At 47.7% G+C, this 20,905-nt stretch overlaps 1 protein-coding gene across 2 annotated transcripts in view; it reads left to right on the forward strand.

The window, feature by feature from the left end:
- Nucleotides 1-12,951, forward strand: part of CMC2 (C-X9-C motif containing 2) — a 16,482-nt gene extending 3,531 nt beyond the window's left edge. The window contains exons 2-5 of one of the 2 annotated variants that reach the window (XM_035119911.2): nucleotides 2,455-2,500; nucleotides 6,547-6,671; nucleotides 11,012-11,083; nucleotides 12,769-12,950. In XM_035119911.2, the coding sequence (XP_034975802.2) occupies nucleotides 6,591-6,671; nucleotides 11,012-11,083; nucleotides 12,769-12,843 (228 nt within the window). In that variant the 5' untranslated portion in view covers nucleotides 2,455-2,500; nucleotides 6,547-6,590 and the 3' untranslated portion in view covers nucleotides 12,844-12,950. Of the gene's footprint in view, nucleotides 1-2,454; nucleotides 2,501-6,546; nucleotides 6,672-11,011; nucleotides 11,084-12,768 lie in introns of both variants that reach the window. The other variant, XM_060275965.1, reaches the window with a different exon arrangement.
- Nucleotides 12,952-20,905: the final 7,954 nt, after the last annotated feature.

The following is a 20,905-nucleotide window of genomic DNA, read 5'->3' on the forward strand; positions in this document are numbered from 1 at the left end:
ATGGTTAATGCATGGCAATTGTGAATATATACAAGGCAATCTTGGCAGTTTCCAAGTGTTTAGCTTCGTTTACTAAATACAAATAAAAGAAGCATGCTAAAGTAGATCACCCTGTAGGACAACAGAAAATGTTCTGATGCAGACTGAAAAATTATCAGTACAAAATTTTCTGTAATACCCATGTCACCGTCTGAGGCATGCAGTTTTTTAAAATAAATTTTGAGTTGTGTAAGTCTGAGGAGTTTCTGTACTTCTGCAAACCTTGAGGTTTCTCCAAGGTGCCTGATGCCTTGTATGTATGTATGTATGTATGTATGTATGTATGTGTTTGTGGTGTCACTTTTGCCACTTAAAGAACCTGCCTTGGAGAAGGAGTTCACTATTGGTCCATTTTGTCAAACCTATATACTGAGAGTAGACGGTTAGGTCTCCTTAGGGGACATAAAGCTGTTCCATTCATTCTGTAAGAGAGTAAAAAACAACAACCCTGGCAGTCTACTACTCCTGAGGAAGAAGAGAAATGCCATTTCTGTGGGGGCTCCTTAATATCCTGAGGTTAAATGTATTGAGCCGAGATAATGCTGCTTTGTGATCAATATAAATAAATCATCTCTTGAAGTTTGACAGAACAGTCTTGCTCATTTTTCTTCTTTTGCGAACTCAGTGGTGCAAAACGATTTGACTGTGGCAAGAGAGAATGGTTAGAGCAAGGCACTGGCATAATAGCTCTGTAGCAGACTGCAAACAGACATCTGGGGATGAAGCTGTGTGCGTGTGTATACAGTATGTGTATATGCAGTTGTTGCCTCCCCCCTTTTGCTTTGTATGATCAAGGGAGGGCGATGCAGCCTTTGTACATGTGTAGATGCAATGCAAATAATATTTGCTCTGATACACCACTAATTATCCGAATATAGGAAGCTGCCTTATACTGAGTCAGGCCCAATGGTCCATGTGGCTCAGAGGACTGGGCAGAGGCTCTCCAGGGTTTCAGACACGACACATTCCCAGTTTTACATGGAGTTGAACCTGAGACCTTTTTCATTCAAAGCAGGCATGCTACCACTGAGCCATGGCCCTTTCCTGAATTTATTTCATTACTGCTTTATTTTGCCTTTCGAGCAGCTCAGGACAATACGCAAAGCCTCCAGCTTAATTTTATCCTCACAACAATCCTGAGAAGTATGTTTGGCTGGGAGAGAGAGTGACTGGCTCAGGGTCACCCAATTAGTTCTATGGCCAAGAGAGGATTTGAAACTGTGTCTCCCTAGTTTTTAAAAGGTAAAGGTAAAGGACCCCTGACAGTTAAGTCCAGTCGCGGACGACTCTGGGGTTGCGGCGCTCATCTCGCTTTACTGGCTGAGGGAGCCGACGTTTGTCCGCAGACAGTTTTTCTGGGTCATGTGGCCAGCATGACTGAGCCGCTTCTGGTGAAACCAGAGCAGTGCACGGAAACGCCGTTTACCTTCCCGCCAGAGTGGTACCTATTTATCTACTTGCACTTTGACGCCCTTTCGAACTGCTAGGTTGGCAGGAGCAAGGACCAAGCAATGGGAGCTCACCCTGTAATGGGGATTCGAACCACTGACCTTCCGATCAGCAAGCCCTAGGCTCAGTGGTTTAGACCACAGCGCCACCTGACACTGTCTACTAGGACCTTGGCCAGGGACAGCTATCGAAGTTGTGTGGGATCTTTTGCATGCAATGCATGTGCTCTACCAGTGAGCTATGGCCCGTCTTTATATTATAACAAATTAACAATGGTATGGTCAATAATCGCATCTCTGTGTGCCTTTTGCACCTTTATCCTGTCAGTGAGTGCAGTATAACACAGTACAGTAAACATTTCTTGCTTTTCACTGCCTTGTGATCTTCAGTTGAAGGGCAATATACAAATTTAATAAATAATAGCAATAAAAAAAACCACCAATCGCCATTGCATCTGTCCAAGAAATAATAGTTTCAGAAAGATGACACCAAGGGAATGTAGAAACCTATGCTGGAATGTTAACTTGATGTTCTATGTATCCAATATTGTGTTGCAAAAACTATTATATATAAAAAAATTATTCAGTTGTTGGAGTACCAAATAGTTTTCTCACGCATACATACACCCATGCATGCATACACACAAACAAACAAATCTTCCTTCCTTCCTTTACAGGCTTCAAGCCTTGTGTGTTTCTTGAAAATATCCATCTGATTTGAAACTCACATAGTTTTACCAAAGTCAAAGTTCTATAAAGTGGGACCTGTTTTTATCAAGGTCCAAGTTTTCTTTAAACGCTCTGATTTTGTAGGTTTTTAATTGAATTCTGACTTCCTGTCCTTGCAATAGTAAGCATATATACACCATCACATTGTGAACACAAACTGCAGTAACTTTTAAAAACAAAGTTCAGCAGACAGAATTTTGATTTTTTTAAAAATGCCATTCATGTTTCCCCCCCACAGTTGTGAATTGACGGATAAAAGCAGGCGCACAAGTCAGATTTCCCAGGTAAGTACTAATTTTTATATTGTTCCAGGCTTTCAAAGGTTAGAAATAGCTGCCTTATACTGAGGCAGACAGTTGATCCATTTAGTTCAGTATTCCCTTACACCAGACCTTTATGAACTTTTCGTGTTGGTGACATACTTTTTAGACATGCATCATTTTGCAACACAGTAATTCAATTTTACTAGCAAACTGGAGGCTAAACCAACCCCTTTCTAGCCCTGAGAGAAGCATGGGGAGCGTTCGCGCAACACACCTACACACTGCAGCCAACACACTAGCGTGTCGCGACACACAGTTTGGAAAGCTCTACCCTACGCTGACTGGCAGCAGCTCTCCAACGTTTAAATTACTTACATATCCTCACAACAATGCTATGAGGTAGGTTGTCCTGGGAGACAGTGATTTGCCCAAGGTTATGCTAAAAGCTTCACAGGTGAGCAGGGATTTGTATTTATGTATCATGTGCAAACCTTATATTTTGTTTTCTCAACGTAGAAAGTGCTTGAGCCATTCTACCCTGCCAAAGAAGAAAATGAATTGAAGTTTATCTTTCTTAAACAAACTACTTTTTTTTAAAAAAAGTTTGCTAGCTATTTGAACAGAGCCAAAATCCAGTTGTTGTAGCTTTATATGTTTTGACCTGGAAGTCCTTTATGTTATGTTGCACTGTCCACTACAAATGTTTATCTTCTTTATTCCATGCATCCAAACCCAGTGCATTTTATTTTCTGCGTGTAAATTTTACCATTTTGATGGTTGTATTTGATAAATTGCAGGCATTGGAACTACGTTACGAATACCAGTTCTTAAAATGTATTCAGCTTGAAGGTGTTGTTTTAAATCTCCCTTTAAATAATAATATATATAAAAATGGCTATAGTCATAGTCACACTGGTTTTATGCACTTCCAGTATCAGGAGGAAGCATTTGTCTGAATAGCAGTTCTTAGGGTTCACAAGAGAAGAGTGCTATTGCTTCTGATTGGTCACCGTGGGACACAGAAAACTGGGCTAAAATCAGGCCTTTGAGTCTGACCCAGGAGGTTTCTTTTTACGTTCTGACCTAGCCAGGCTCTTATTTTCTTACTTGTTCTTTTAGGTGGTTCTCCCTCCCTCCCTGGAGAGAAATGAGTACAAAGCAGTGCTTTGTGATAGATACTCTGAGTGCATTTCCAGTTTATCTATATTTTTTCCTTTCCCATCCTCAAACATAAGACACTCTTTGGCTATTAACCGCTCCAAAGGCTACTAACCCTGATGGCTGTGCTCTGCCCCTGCTCAGAAATAGCATGCTTCTGAAGACCAGGTGCTGGAAACTGCAGGTGGGGAGAGGACTCTTGTGCTCACGTCCTGCTTGTAGGCTTCCCATAGGCCTCTGGTTAGCCACTGTTAGAAGAAGATGCTGGACTAGATGGGCCACTGGCCTGATCCCGCAGGTTTCTTCTGTTCTTGTATCTTCTGAATTTGGTCTGAAGTTTCGGGAGCTACCGAATTATCTTTGGGCCACTTTATAGAAGCCCTTCTTCACTTCTGTCAAAGCCTAAAAAGGTAAAGGACCCCTGACAGTTAAGTCCAGTCGCGAATGACTCTGAGGTTGTGACGCAGACAGTTTCTCTGGGTCATGTGGCCAGCATGACTGAGCCGCTTCTGGAGAAACCAGAGCAGCGCACGGAAACGCCGTTTACCTTCCCGCCGGAGCGGTACCTATTTATCTACTTGCACGTTGATGTGCTTTCGAACTGCTAGGTGGGCAGGAGTTGGGACCGAGCAACGGGAGCTCACCCCGTCTCGGGGATTCGAACCACCGACTTTCCGATCGGCAAGCCCTAGGCTCTGTGGTTTAGACCACAGTGCCACCTGCGCTAAAGCTCTCCAAAAGGGGCTTTGTCCAAAACGGAGGCACGCATGTATCATTGTGCTTGTGTCTTTCTTTTGGCCTTCCCATCAGCATCTTGCTGGCATGGGTGAGAAGTAGGATGCTAAACCTAAACAGGGCTTTGTTCTTACCTTCTCAGGTTTTTACATTCTTACCACTTTGGTATATGTCTTCTTGGCCAGCTAGCTTCTGATTTCTCGCTCTCCCTAAAAGCTCAAAGGGGTGTGACAACCCTTCCTTATCTCATTTTTTAGGTTGCCTCTAACTTGCCAAAGCTGAATAGATTTCAAGATGGGCTACAGGAAAATTATCCTGAGGTCGTGCTCCCGTCTCTATATACTATACAATCACAAAAACACCCGATAGATCAGGTTTATTAAAGTTGGTTGTTCAGGCTTGGTATTTCTGATACTGTGGGCTTATGGCTAGACCCTTGGGGTCAACTTTGAAAGCCTTGCAGGAAGATTTACTTCTTGATTACTTTTTGAAGCAGTTGCGCACCTTGATGCCTAGGGATACGTGTTGAAAGCATTGTTAGTGGTGCACATACCCAGGCAGCCAGAAGCTGAGACATTTACTGCTGCTCTATTCTTGTATAGTTAGCAGAGATAAGGTGGAAATAGAGCTTCAGCTTTGAAAAATTAATTCATGGAAGCTGAGGTGTGGCAGAGCAGAAACTAGTAGCAACAAGTCACGCCAAAGAAGCTGCATTGGGGGTGGGCAAGGGACACACAGGGATAAATGTATTGATACCCAGCGTATGAATCTCAACATATTTTGGACAAATAGTGCTTTATCAGGCAACTGTGTTTTCTGCCATTTTTTTAAAAAGTCTTTCTTCAAAAGAAGTCTACTGATTCTCTTCACCATTATGTATGTGGGGCTCAGAGAATCCTGTTATAGTTAAGACTAAATTTGCAGTGATTTATGGCAAGAATCCAAAGAGCCAGTCCTGCAGCGCAGACTTTTGCACAACTATTCAGGAATGAGTTACCCTCACTTCAGCGGGACTTAAGCTCAAATGTGCCTATTAGGATTGCAGCTGTGGGTTCATACAAGGGGCTTAAACTAGCCCAATGGGACTGATTTACCTGGGCAGCTGATGCTCTCCCCTCTTCCTAGGTGTCTGGGATGCATCATAAACTATATGAAACTCCCCATGGTTTCAAAACCAATTTGCTGCTCTTTGAGCTCACAGAACCAGTTTCCTAATTTGTTGGCTCCTGGCCCATTTTATCTGTTGATAAGCGAGTATGTAAGGTTTTTCCACTATGATAGAACCTTTAATTGGGCAAAAAGGAAAAAGAGGAATTGCTCTCAGTTGATGAGCTGAACTAAAATCACCAACCCATTGTAGAACATGAACTAAATTATGTTGTTCTGGTGGTTGTTGTTGTCATCGTCATTGTACTGTGGTATGATTCAAGGCCTATCCGTATTGTACATCTACAAGTAGGGTCAGGTCTTTACTTTTGTTGTTGGATGAACTCCTCAATACATCTCTGTTCTATTGTGTTTTATTCTAGGTATTTGGGTTTAAATTATGCATAGGCAGTTGTGTATTTTATATAATGTAAGTTGCTTAAAGAAACTGTCTTGTAAAGGTAAAGGACCCCTGACAGTTACCATAAGTCCAGTTGCGAACTCTGGGGTTGCGGCTCTCATCTTGCTTTACTGGCCGAGGGAGCCGACGTTTGTCTGCAGACAGTTTTTATGGGTCATGTGGCCAGCATAACTAAGCCGCTTCTGGTGAAACCAGAGCAGCACACAGAAACGGTGTTTACCTTCCTGCCGGAGCGGTACCTATTTATCTAGGCAGGAGCTGGGACTGAGCAACAGGAGCTCACCCCGTCACGGGGATTCGAACCACCGACCTTCCGATCGGCAAGCCCTAGGCTCTGTGGTTTAGACCACAGCGCCACCTGCATCCCTAACTGTCTTGCAGGAAGCAGTTAATAAAGGAAAAGTATTATCATTATTAAACTGATTAATTAATCGCTCACTACAATTCTCTAACTGATTTTGCAAAAGATTAAGAGCCAAATGCAAATAGTACTTTATAATCATGCTTTGGTTCTGATCGTTATATCTTTTCACTAAGAAATATTCATAGGGCAAGATGCCCCATCTGGCATTGTCTTGGATATAAAAATGTATCACAATATTGACAGGTGGAAGACTTCAGATGTTGCTCATGAGCTCTCCTTAATTTGTGATGCACCCAGATCTGTCTCCTCATCTGCACAGCGAAGAATGCAACCTTATTATCCGTCTGCTCAAGGAGTGCCACAAAGAGGTAGGACTTCTGCCAAAACCCAAAGTACACTGAAATGTATCATGATAGAAAGCGTTTATCCCAGAATTCTACAGATAGAGGAGACAGCCTTCGGGCAGTATGACCATGAAATAGCTAAATACATCCTAAAGAGCAGCTCTCACTCACTCTTCTTTCTTTCTCTGTCTCTCTCTCCTTGGCTCAGCGGCACACACAGTGTTGCTGATGGTGCTTTTAGAAAGTTCAGCAAGTTAAACTGATTCAGCAGCTGTGCAGGTTTGTCCATTTTCACAGGAGAAAATTTTGTTTACCCTTTTCTTTCTCAATATAATGTACACCCAGAAGCATCCATATTACTGCAGGTATGTACAGACGGGTTTATCAGCTGGCGCATCAAGAGCAATCCAGAGGGTGCAGTGCTGGGCTTGCCACACAATCCTTTTCAAAATTAATGCTGAGAGATTTTGCCTATAAGGCAGTTGCTGGGTTAGGTTTTGGGTGGGAGGGAGTTGCTAGGTGCTTACGATTCTCAAATATGATGGAGAAGTCAGATTGCAAGGGTGTCCTGTAGCCATGGGCCTTGTATCGCCCATCCGACTCCTTGGCTGCAGTTGTTCTCTTCAAGCAATGAGAACTTTGCTGCTGCTGCTACCACCTAATTACACCATGGTGGGTAATTAAGAGCTGCCTTTTGTTGCTCAGTAGAATTCATCTGTGGTAACATTCCTGCCTGGCCATGGCTGCAAGGGAGCCTTTTTTCGGAATTAATATTCATGAACAGCTTTAATCCTTTCATGTTTTAGAAAGGCTAGGTGAAATGTTACATATAATTATAGGTTAACAAGATGCGGTTTATGATCAGACCTACTTGAAACTTATATTTGATTGCTGGAAGAAGAGAAATGGAAGCACAGCCAAGGAAGGAAGGAAGGATCTTTTACGCTCAGTATAAAGTATAAAGATGATGCATCTGACATGTTAAAAATTATTAACTGTTTACTAGCTGTGCATGTAGAAGCAACAATAAAGAGTTAATTAGCTGAAAATAGTTTCCTGCAGAAGGAAGTAAAATATCAGCATTTGTGGTGCAGGTCCCGAAAATAAATTCCTTTGTTTTCTAAACACTACTTACAAAAGAACTTCCCCCTGTTCCTTAGTTAACTTATATAGTCCATTGATTGTTTCATGTTAGAACTTTGGAAACATACTTCTATTGAGATTAATACAAGGCAAGTATAGGAAGTGGGGTGGAAACCAGCATACAAATTCAATGTACCGTGTTTCTCCCAAAATAAGACACGTCTTATATTTATTTTTTCTCTAAAAAAACACATTGCGGCTTATTTTCGGGGGATGTCTTATTTTTTTATTGAGCATGGTACGGGGCTTTCTTGCGCCGCCCGCTGAGCCCGCTGCTCGGTCCCTGGGCTTCGTGCGGCGCGGTGCGGCGCGGCGCGGCTGGGGCTGCTGCCGGCTGCTGCCGGCTCCTGCGACTTCGCGCGCCACCCGCTGAGCCCGCTGCCAGGTCCCTGGGTTTTGTGCGGTGCGGCGCGGCGCGGCTGGGGCTGCTGCCGGCTCCTGCCGGCTCCTGCAACTTCGCGCGCCGCCCGCTGAGTCCGCTGCCGGGTCCCTGGGCTTCGTGCGGTGCGGCGCGTTGCGGCTGGGGCTGCTGCCGGCTCCTGCGACTTCGCGCGCCACCCGCTGAGCCCGCTGCCAGGTCCCTGGGTTTTGTGCGGTGCGGCGCGGCGCGGCTGGGGCTGCTGCCGGCTCCTGCCGGCTACTGCGACTTCGCGCGCTGCCCGCTGCCGGGTCCCTGGGCTTTGGGCGGCGCGGCGCGGCTGGGGCGGCTGCCAGCTCCTGCCAGCTCCTGCGACTTCACGCGCCGCCCGCTGAGCCCGCTGCTGGGTCCCTGGGCTTCGGGCGGCGCGGCGCGGCGCGGCTGGGGCTGCTGCCGGCTCCTGCCGGGTCCTGCGGCTTCGTGTGCCGCCCGCTGCCGGGTCCTGGGGCCCGTTCAGTCGGAGCTCGGCGCGTCTCTGTGCTGGGGCTCCCGCTGGGCTGGGGCTTGGCGCGCGCTGCTGTGTTTGCCGGCTCCCGCTGGGTCGGGTAGGTACCGGTACCCCCAACATGTCTTATTTTGGGGGGATGTCTTATATATTTTTGCCTTTAAAAGATCGTGCCATGGCTTATTTTAGAGGCACGTCTTATTTTAGGAGAAACACGGTAGCTGCTAATAATTTTGAAACAGTTATACAGTCCTGTACTGAACTGGTGCCTAGGCGCCTAAAGGTTTTTGTGACTTGCTGCTGTAGTAAACATTGAACTGGTTGTGGTTAGGATTGAGCCAAATTGGAGGGGGAAGTGGTTCAAGCAAGCAAGCAAGCAAACAAACAAACAATCCAGTGAATGCGTGTATGTGTGCGCATAAAATTGACATTAGCCTGTTTAGAGGGGGGTAGGAAGCATTGCTCTGGCTCTGTGACATGAGGTAACTAAATTTAATAGTTTATGCAGCATAACCAAGGTTTGTCCTATGTTTACAATACATGGTTTGTCTAAGAGAGCTAAACCGTGAGCCCATTAAGCTTAGTGCTTCAGCCGAATGACCAGGGAAGAGCAAAGTGACTGCAATATGCTCTCTTTGAGCCTGCATGTTGTGTGTCCACACTATACTGTGGTTTAGGGTTGCCAGACTCAATAGAGGACAGGACTTCTGTGCCTTTAATTGCCCTGCTCTCTTTTGAGTCTGGAAACCTTAAAGAGAAACCAGCAGACCCTTTGCTCGGAAATTAAACAAAGGGTCCGCTGGTTTCTCTTTAAGGTTTCCAGACTCAAAAGAGAGCAGGGCAATTAAAGGCACAAAAGTCCTGTCCACTATTGAGTCTGGCAACCCTACTTTGGTTTGACATGTGAACCAGACAGCTTCCTATGTACTCTATGGGTGCAGCAACTATGGATGAGAGTCTTTAGATTTGGGTTGGGGGAAATCTATCAACTGCTTGCTCAGCTACTCAAGGCCTCTTTTGGGATGCATATCCAGGAACAATGCCTACACCCCACCCCCACCCCCTTCCTGCCCTTTCCCTTTCTGATGGTTGGCAGGGGGAGTGTCAATCACGAGCTGAAAGGAAAATAAGTAGCTGTTACTGTTAGTATTCTTTTATATCCCACATAGTACCAAAATAGGCTTCTAAGCGGTTTACAAGTATAAAAACACAAGCATGGTGCCATACATCTGTTAGGGATGACAACTGGAAGTTAGGAAGCCAGGCCCAGGGTTAACCACCAGCTCCTGAAGGAACCAGCAATGACCTGATAGGTGTGGGGTGGCAGCCCCACCCTCTTACACCCCACCTTTCTTTTGGCTAATTAAGACCTGGGTGCTCTGAGGGAAGGAAGGAGTAAGCCTGGGCTAGGGAGTTAAGGTCCTGAAGTAGGCGGGAGAATATTTTGTACTGTGGGTTTGTTTTCATATTTTAAATGGTAAACTACCTTGGCAGAAAGGTATGTATGCAATGGATAAAAAATAAAACACTGACATCATAAGCCTTGGTCATTAACATACAGTCATGAAACAAATGTCTTTGTCTTGGTTTGACCCATGTTGTCAGAAGTGCCATAACCTCCACTTTACAGATTTCGGGGGGGGGGGGGCGGAGTTGGAAAGGAAATCCCATGTGGCTGATTATGGATTACCATAAATTTCAACATAAATTATCATCTTCACTTTGAACCCTCTTCCAACGTCTGTCAATACTTTACAGTGGTACCTCTACTTACGAATTTAATGCATTCCAAACACACATTTGTAAGTCGAAAACATTTGTAAGTCGAATCCCATAGGAATGCATTGGGAGAAAAAATTCGTAAGTAGAAGCAACCCTATCTAAAAATTCATAAGTAGAAAAAATCCTATCTAAACCGCATCCAAGATGGCGGACGGAGCTACATTCGTAAGTAGAAACATTCGTAAGTAGAGTTATTCGTAAGTAGAAACATTTGTAAGTAGAGTTATTCGTAAGTAGAGGTACCACTGTATATTGTTTCATTGGCAACATAAGGGGGAAAATGAGTTTTACTCATATGTAATCTAAGCACAACCACAAGGGCTCCTGATTAGGTGCTTAGGTGTGCAATATTGAATGTTACCTGTTAGTTCTGTTCTATCCTCTTTCCTCTTCACTTTTGCGTTTGTTTAAACCAATTCACGAACCAAGAACTTGTACATTGACCGCTAATAATGAATCCTATATTGTAAATATTACTTCAAAATTATTATGCTATTTTTGTGATATACAAATGAAATAAGAAGACTTGGTGTATTTATTTGTATCATTTATTTTTACTATGGTCCTGTTTCTCAGCACTCCATCATGAGATATTTTGGTCGTTGCAATGATTTTGACAGAGAAATGAGGCGATGCTTAAAGAAAGAGGTAAGCCACAGACAGTGAGGCCGGACCACTGAAATATTCCCAAACACCCCTTTCAGTTTTGTTTCTTCCTATTGAGAAGTGGGCTGTACCAAGGTGGGCTGTACCAATCCCAGGGAGGGCAGTGGGATTATCTATGGGGGCACTAAGAGGCAAGGGGATGGCAGGGGGTGCTGGAGGTGTAAATGACCAACAGACTTTGAAATGTTGGTATCACTGGATCAGGTTCCACAGTTTCGTTGAATTGATGGTACTAAATAGTTTAAATTTGGTTTTGAATAAATGTGCAATTAGTTATTACTGTTTTGAATTTTATATTGTTAGGTCATGCAAACAGCTCCTCTGAATGATGTTTTTTATAGGGTAGGGGGCATTGGGGATGAGTTTATGAAACCAAGGATGGCCTGAAAAAGTTTGGGAACCCCTGTTTTTGAGTCTAGAGGTCCTGCTGGAATTTTATGAAAGCGTTTGAACCCATTTTCCCCCAGGCTGTCTCCCATCACAAATCATCCACCTGGGGGACCAGACTCAGTGCCAAAATCCAGGCTGGAGAGGATCTAGACCAGGGGTGGCCACCTCCCAAGAGACTCTGATCTACTCACAGAGTTAAAAACTGGGAGTGAACTACCCCCTTTCGTTGGGTTCAGGTCAAAGCTGTTGAGTTTTTTTAAGGAAGGGAAGCCCTGTTTTTTGGAGTTTAGGTCAAACTTGTTGAGCTTCTTTTAGGAGGGAGGTAGGCCCATTTTTGTTTAGGGCTTCAGGTCATAGTTCAGCTTTTTTTAGGGAGGAGGAAAATTTTGGGTGAGCTTTTTTTAAGGGTGCCAGTGATCTAGCAGTGATCTACCACAGACATCCAGTGATCTACTGCAGATCACAATCTACCTGTTGGACGTGCCTGATCTAGACCATGGGTAGGCAAACTAAGGCCCAGGGGCTGGATCCGGCCTAAGCACCTTCTAAATCCAGCCTATGGATGGTCCGGGAATCAGCGTGTTTTTACATGAGTAGAATGTGTCCTTTTATTTGAAATGCATTTCTGGGTTATTTGTGGGGCCTGCCTGGTGTTTTTACACTAGTACAATGTGTCCTTTTATTTAAAATGCATCTCTGGGTTATTTGTGGGGCATAGGAATTTGTTTACCGTATTTTTTTTCTTCCCAAAATATAGTCCAGCCCCCCACAAGTTCTGAGGGTCAGTGGACCGGCCCCCTGCTGAAAAAGTTTGCTGACCCCTGATTTAGACAATCTGTTTAACCCACCCACACCCATCCCACAGAACCTGCATTGCCACAATCTGCTCACACACATTGCTCCAAAAATGGATACTGGGCAATAGTTGTTCAGATCCTTTGGCAAGGTTTGTTAGCCCTCATGGTTTAAAAATGTACACGGAGTGTTCCCTTGAAGTTTCAGAAAGCATATGGAACTGTGGAAAGAGCTGTGTTGTTGCTGTTCACTTTTGAAAACTCTGTTCAACCTAAAACAAATGGAGTAGCTAAAGATGCAAATTAAATAATAACTTTAGTGGGCTGCTTTGGCGGTGGTCTCCGCCCCAGCCAATGCAAATGTAATTTGTGTTCTACAAAAAAAACACGTATTTCCCTCTCGAGTGATAAACCCATGCTGCATTTTTAATGTAGTGACATGACTTATCTATTATTCATTTATCGCCTTGTTTTTCCTGCCAGTATCAAGAAAACAGAGCCAGGAACCAAGCACACGCAGAAGAGAGAAGACGAAAAATGAGAACTTCAGAACCATAGATAGAGCTGAGGACTGGACAACATACGGATGGACAAAGGAGTGTGTTGTATCATGTCTTCTGGGTACCTTAATAAAGAAAACTATTTAAATCCAAAACATTTGTGTGAGGGACAGGGGATATCGCGAAGTCCCTCCCCTCCTGAGTTCAAGCCCGTCCCCGAGCAAAGGGGAAAGCAGGGAGAGTTCCGATTCCAGTGGGGAAGCAGGAAGTCGTGTCCGAGGCTCTGGCAAGGTAGAGGAGCCAGGGTCCCAGGTGGGACAGGAAGGGGCAAGCAAGGGGGGAAGACCCATCCCCCCAACTCCAGAATTACGCAGGAAGAGGAGGGGCAAGAGGATGGGTCTGCCAAAGCTTTTGTGCTGGAGAAAGACGCGCCAAAAGCCATTAGGAGGTTCTGAAACCGACTGACCACATCACTCCGTGTAAATAGCAATGACTTGAGCACTGTAAATACGCAGCACCAATAAAAGAATAAAATGCAGAGCTGCGTGGCGTCGTTACTCTGAAGTAGTCCACTCCGGCCACCGTGACAGCAACCTCCTAATCATTTTTGGGCTACTTTGGAGTTGCCGGGATGAGCGTGTCAGAGGCGGAGAAGTGGCGGCAGATCGCGGAGCAAGCCCAGCTAGAACTGCAGCAGCTGTCGCTGCAGGCGCAGGGAGAATTGAAGGCAGCTAAAGAGGAGACTAAGAAGGTCCAGGACGACCGGCTACAACTTGCGGAACAGGTGAGAGAGCTTCAGGAAAAAGAGCAGCAATTAAGGGCGGTGGCGGTAGACCTCCAAAACAAGCTGGATGCAGAGAAAAACAAGGCGGGAGGGGCACCCCAAGTCCAAGTGCTGCCAGGAAGGAGAGCTGGGACCCTAGTTAGCAAGTTCAATGGAGACCCGAAGGAATTTCAAGGCTTTGAGACTGAGATTGTGTATGCTCTTGAGCTGCACCACGATGAGTTCCCTGATGATGAGCACAGAGTAGCGTTTATTGTGGAGCACCTTACCGGGGCAGCCAGGGAGTGGCTAAGACCGTTAATTGCAACAAGGAATCCTTGCATGAAGAATGTCAAACTATTTCTAGAAGGTTTGAAAACGATGTATTCGTCCGATAGTCATATGGACCAGACTAAGGAGGAACTTCATAATTTACGCCAAGGAAATATGACAGTTCGCGCGTATTGGGCGAAATTCACCATGCTGGTGCACAGATTGGGGTGGGAACTGGGGTCCCCCCCAATGCAAGCGGCGTTCTACTTGGGGTTGCATGAGGAGGTGAAGGATGAGCTCTCGAGAGGTCCAAAGCCCAGTGATATGGATCAGCTGAGCAAAGCGGCTCTGGCAGTGGGGGTGAGACAGGAATCCCGGTGGAGCGACAAACAAGCAACGCGCGCAAAGCGGGCTTGGTTCCCACGGTCGCAGGAGAAACCACTCCCCCAACAACCCTTTCAAGCCACGCCTGGGGCCAGCCAGGACCAGGAACCCATGCAGATTGATAGCGCGCGCGCGCGGGCTTTTCAAACCCCAGCGGCGCCAAGACGCAAGGAGGGAAAGGGCGGGAATTGCTTTCTCTGCAACTCACCCCAGCATCTCGTCAGAGACTGCCCACATCGCAGGGAGTGGCAAGGAAGGGCGGGAACGGTGGTGCCCTCCCCCACTGACGCAGCACCACAGCAGGGAAACGGGAAAGCCTGGCTGCAGGAGACAAGGGGCAGCAGCCAGGCACAGTCAGCAGACAACAGCCCCAGCCCACCCACCCGCACAGAGAGGAGCAGAGCCAGCCCACCCCTCCCAGAGCAGGAGTGGTTCTAGAAGTCACGCTAACGCTCCCAAATGGCTATCCCCTGACAGTCCTTGCCTTAATTGACAGTGGTGCCTCAGCGAACTTCTTCTCGAGAAACTTTGCAGAAGAGCACCAGATCCAGCTTCTGCAGCTGGATTTTCCCCTTCACGTGGCAACCATTGACGGCAGAGAGCTGCTGGGGGGGGCCATCACTCATCAAACCCCCCCCATGAGAATGACGGTGGGAAGGCACTCAGAGACACTGGCATTCAACGTCACCACCATCTCAGACCCCCCCATCGTCTTGGGCATGAGCTGGCTGGCGCGCCACGACCCCTCCATCAGTTGGCACCAGAGATGCATCACTTTTGGATCGGACTTTTGCCTGGAACATTGCATGCAGCACCAACCAGGGGAGGGGCCTCCGATAGCCACGGTGGCCACCATGCACGTCAAAGGGGGTGAGGCGATACCCAAGCCGTACTGGGACCTGCAGGAGGTCTTCAGCGAAGCGGAGTCCGACCACCTACCCCCACACAGGCCTTTTGACTGCCAGATCAACCTGGTGCCAGGGGCAACTATACCCCCAGCCAAGCTGTACGCCATGTCAGACCAGGAACTGGAGGATCTGCGCGCTTTCATCGACAAGAACCTCAAGCGGGGGTTCATCAGAGAAAGCAAGGCAGCGGGGGGCAGCCCGGTCTTCTGGGTGGACAAGAAAGACACGCAACAGCGCCGCCTGGTGGTGGATTTTAGACGGCTGAATTCGGTGACAGAGCCAGTGGCTTTCCCCATGCCCAGAGTGGATGATCTCCTGACAGCAGCACGCAGGGGCAAGATTTTCACCAAGCTAGACCTGAGGGGGGCGTACAACTTGATCAGGATCCGGGAAGGCGATGAATGGAAGACCACGATGTTCACGCCTCTGGGCTCTTTTGAATATCTGGTGATGCCCTTCGGGTTGCAAGGGGGCTCAGCCTGCTTCCAGGCCTTCATGCACCACGTCCTGGGGTCCCTCCTCTTCAAGAACTGCCTGGTCTTTCTGGATGACATCCTTATCTATTCCAATGACCCAGTGCAGCATGTGAAAGATGTCAGGGAAGTGTTGCAGCGCCTGAAGGAGAACCACCTGTATGTGAAGCTGGAGAAGTGCAAGTTTCACACCAAGGAGGTGGACTTCCTGGGCTACAAGCTGTCAGACAAGGGGCTGGCGATGGACAAGGACAAGGTGCAGGCCATCCTGGACTGGCACAGCCCCAGGACGCGCAAAGATGCCCAACGCCTACTAGGCTTCGCCAACTTCTACAGGAAGTTCATCAAGAACTTCTCTCGCGTTACGGCTCCCATCACTGACTGCCTGAGAGGCAAGCAGAAGTTCAGGTGGACACCAGAGGCGCAAGCAGCGTTCGACAGCCTCAAGAGGGTGTTCGCCTCGGACCAGAACCTGTTCCACGTGGTCCAGGACGCGCCCCTACGCATTGAGACAGATGCTTCTGAGAAAGCTGTGGGCGCCATTTTGTTGCAACTGGACGCCAACAGGGAGTGGAGACCCTGTGCCTTCTTCTCCAGGAAGTTGACACAGCCCGAGCGCAACTACACCGTGTTTGACAAAGAACTTCTTGCGATCCACGCTGCGTTCAAACATTGGAGACACTTCCTGGTGGGCGCCAAGCACCCCATCCAGGTGTGCACAGACCACAAGAACCTGGAGTTCTGGAGAACTGCCAGGGTGCTCAACCAGCGGCAGATACGGTGGGCAGAGTTCTTCTCGAACTTCAACTTCTCCATACACTACATCCCGGGAGAGCAGAACGTCAGGGCGGATGCCCTCTCCCGCAAGCCAGAGTACATGGAGGAGGAGGAGCCACCAGCCCCAAGGCACATTTTCCCCCCGTCGGCATGGTCCTGCGGAGCAGCAGTGGTGAGCGAGGCAGAACTCACAGCACTGACGGCAGCGGATGACTTTGCCAACCGCATCTTCAGAGAACTGAGAGGGGGGAGGGAGCAGGCAAAAGACTTTGCAGAACGCAGAGGGCTGCTTTTCTACAAGGGGGCACTGTACCTGCCCACCACCCAGCTCAGACGTACGGTCCTCAAACAGATGCACGACAACCCAACGGCGGGGCATTTTGGAAGGGACAAGACCACTCACCTAGTCATGAGACACTTCTGGTGGCCAGGGGTGAGGGAAGATGTTCGAGACTATGTACGGGGCTGTGACACCTGCCAGCGGGCAAAGGTGGTCAGAGCAGCGCCACCAGGGTTGCTGGAGCCCTTAGCCACGCCACACAGGCCGTGGGAAGTGCTGTCCATGGACTTCATCACAGATCTGCCTTCTTCCCGGGGCAAGACCGCAGTGTTGGTGGTGGTGGACCTCATGTCCAAAATGTGCCACTTTATACCGTGTGCCAGGGCAGTCTCTGCAGAAGAGACAGCCAAACTGTTTGTTGATCACGTTTTCAGACTGCATGGATTACCTTTAAGGGTTATTTCGGATCGTGGCCGCCAATTTGTTTCCAGGTTCTGGCGGCGGCTCATGAACCTCCTGCAGGTGGAGGTCAGCTTGTCGACGGCTAGACACCCGCAGACCAACGGACAAGCGGAGAGGGTCAACGCCATTCTGCAGCAGTACCTGAGATGCTACGTCAGCCAGAGGCAAACGGACTGGGTGGATCGCCTGCCACTAGCAGAATTTGCCTACAACAATGCAGTGCACGTCTCCACAGGGGTGTCGCCCTTTAAGGCCAATTACGGGCGCGACCTCAGATCTTTCCCAGAGAGGGAGGGGGAGGAGGAGGAGGAGGGCCCACAGGCTGAGGATTGGGCAGAGGAACTGGAGACGGTGCACCAGCAGCTCAGAGAACACTTGGAGAGGGCCAAGGAAGCGTACAAAAAGGGGGCAGATCGCCACAGGCGACTAGGGGAGGTCATCAGGGTGGGGGACAAGGTGTGGTTGTCCTCGGAGGGCCTTCCCACCAGAGGGAGGTGCAAAAAGCTGGCACCCAAAAGGCTGGGCCCCTTCACGGTCACGCAACAGGTCAACCCGGTGGCATACAGGCTGGCACTGCCAGAGGACATGAGGGTGCATCCAGTGTTTCATAGATCGCTGCTGTCGCCGTACAGGGAAAGCAGCAGGCTCCGAGACAGCGAACAAACCCCCGAGGGAGGGGGGGAGAGGGAAGGCAGGGAGCAACTCAATGAGGCCACGGCCATCCTGGATTCAAGGTGGGGGGTGGGGGGACTGGAGTACCTCATGGCATGGGAGGATGCTCCACCGTCCCAGAATGAATGGGTCCCAGCCACTCAGATACAGGAGGAATTCTTGGTGGAAGAATTTCACGCCCTCTTTCCCCACAGACCCAAGCCCTGGCACATGGAAAGGGAGGGGGAGGAGGAGGAGGCACGAGAGAACAGCTCACCATGGCGCTGGGAAGCGGAGTTTGAGGAACCAGAGGATGAGGTATGGGTGTCACCGAGATCCACCCAGTCAGAGGAAGGAGCAGATTGGCAGAACGTTTTTACCCCCACCAGCTCTGACGCCACGGACTTTTTGGGATTCCCGTCCGCCCAGGCGGAAGGGGGGGGCTCGCAGGACTGGGGGGAGGTATTCACACCAACGGGCTCGGAGAGCACTGAGTTCTTAGGCTTCCAGTCGTCACCGACACATGGGGGGGGCCTGGGGAGGGGTGAAGGAGAGCTTGGGAGGGGGGTGGATGTGAGGGACAGGGGATATCGCGAAGTCCCTCCCCTCCTGAGTTCAAGCCCGTCCCCGAGCAAAGGGGAAAGCAGGGAGAGTTCCGATTCCAGTGGGGAAGCAGGAAGTCGTGTCCGAGGCTCTGGCAAGGTAGAGGAGCCAGGGTCCCAGGTGGGACAGGAAGGGGCAAGCAAGGGGGGAAGACCCATCCCCCCAACTCCAGAATTACGCAGGAAGAGGAGGGGCAAGAGGATGGGTCTGCCAAAGCTTTTGTGCTGGAGAAAGACGCGCCAAAAGCCATTAGGAGGTTCTGAAACCGACTGACCACATCACTCCGTGTAAATAGCAATGACTTGAGCACTGTAAATACGCAGCACCAATAAAAGAATAAAATGCAGAGCTGCGTGGCGTCGTTACTCTGAAGTAGTCCACTCCGGCCACCGTGACAATTTGCAATAAAAATGGCTGCGATGTTGGCAACTGTTCGGTGCACTTTAATTATTTGGTTGATACTTAACATTTTTTAAAAAGAGCCTTGCTAGATCAAGCTAGAGGTCTATTTATTCCATCATCCTCTATCCTGCAGTGGCCAACCAGATGTCTGTAGGAAACCCACAAATAGGATGCCAAGACAATAACTCTGTCCTACTCATTCTCTCCAACAGTAGGTATTTAGAGACATGCTACTTTGAACCTTGAGGGTAGCATACGGCCATCCTGACTAGAAGCCATTGATAGCCTTGGTGGAGTATAATTGCTTTTTGAGTTTTTCTGCAGAGAAGAATGATAGCTCAGTGGGTGAGTGCATGATTGGCATGTGGAAGGTCCCAAGTTTACTCCCTGGTATCTCATATTAAAGGGATCTCCTGGGAGCAAGGCTGGGAAGAGCTTTCCCCTGAGACTTTTGGAGGCTGCTTTGAAAAAGAAAGCAAGAAAACTAGAGACTAGGGAAGTTGAATCTTGCAGCCAGTACCACATAGTGCATTTCTTTGCTGGCGTATACACATGGCCTTGGTTTTAACTGATATGTTAGGAGCTTCAGATCTCACTCCATTTCCTTTTGGAAATAAAAGCTCTAAGAGAAATGCCTGATTATCTGCAAATCGCTTTCAAAAAATATCAAGTCAGATGGTCAGAGGCATAAAGAACCATCCTATTTGCTCAGCACACCTGTCAAAACATGACCCTAAAACATCATGTGTGCAACCCCAGCACGAGGTGCAAACAAACAGCCGAGTGCATTAATGCTCCTGTGTTTGGTGGGAAAAGAACTCAACTCTGATGGTACAGTGTTGGGGGCGGTGGATGACCAGCAAAAAAAGTATTTGATGGGCTCTGAAGTCACACAGTTTTTAATAATGCTGCTTAGTTTATCCACAAGATAAAAAAGTTAAATAGAAAAGAAAAGGATGAATGGACATATATTAACACAGTGCGGCCCATTTCACCCAGAGTAGACCCACTGGAATTAATGGACCTAACTTTGTAATTAATTTCAAAAGGGCTGCTCTGACTAAAACTTAGTTGAATGCCACCCGTGGTTAGGGTACCACTGTAATTTCATCTGCCTGCAAGAAACAGTTTTGACTTATAAACAGCCTTTGAGTGCTAGACTGATAGCAGCTTAACCTTGCTTACTTATTGTCCTAGGTTGGTTGGTTGGTTGCTACCTGCTTGGTCTATATATTTATAAACTGGATAATACGAAAAAGCCTATAATCTTTTGCAAAGAAAACTCTTGTGCTTTGTTGATTTCTTATAACCTAGCTCTGAGTTCTTCACACTTAGAACACTTACTTTGCAACATGGAAAACCTTAACTATATTGGACTGTTGGTCCAGCCAGCTCAGTATTGTCCACACTGGCTTTCAGCAACTTTCCAGGGTTTTTAGGCAGGAGGCTTTCTCAGCCTGACCTGGAGGTGCCGGGGATTCAACCTGGGTCCTTCTGCCAGAAAAGCAGATGCTGTACCACTGAGCTGCAGCTCTTCTCCTTAAACTTCATGGTTTGGGGCCATTGCCTTTCTCTCAACCCATTTGCAATCTTAAGTTTTCACAGGCTCTTTTACCGTCTCCAGTTCCTCGCTTCTAATTCTAACGTCAACGCTAATAAAATCCCATCATAAAGGTGTTTTATACATGAGCTGTGCTACGTTATGGTGCTTGCAATATCATGCTCCCCGCATCACCACATTAAATCAAGATATTGGCATTTATGGCTCGCTATACTGCCATCATGTGAGGTTATAATTTGGAGATGCTGCAGCTCATGATTGAATCTGAAATGGGAACCCACAGCAATAAAATGAAATGTCTCATAATAGGCCACTGTGAGAACTGTATGTGCGTATGTGTAATGCGGATTTATAGACAACTCCGTTGGAATATATCTGGGTAGCTAATGGGATGCCCTCCCGATGTTGATGGACTACAACTCCCATCATCTCCAGTCAGCATGGCCAAGGGCAGGGATGTTAGGATTTGTAGTCCAACATCATCTGGAGGGCGCCATCAATTGTCTGCTGTTTCCCTGTCAGTGAAGCCTTACACATCTTGGAACCTTTTTTTAAATGAATATTTTGTACTGTCTTAAGTGTG

This window comes from Zootoca vivipara, chromosome 6, assembly GCF_963506605.1.
Source record: "Zootoca vivipara chromosome 6, rZooViv1.1, whole genome shotgun sequence".
Taxonomy (NCBI): Eukaryota; Metazoa; Chordata; class Lepidosauria; order Squamata; family Lacertidae; genus Zootoca; species Zootoca vivipara.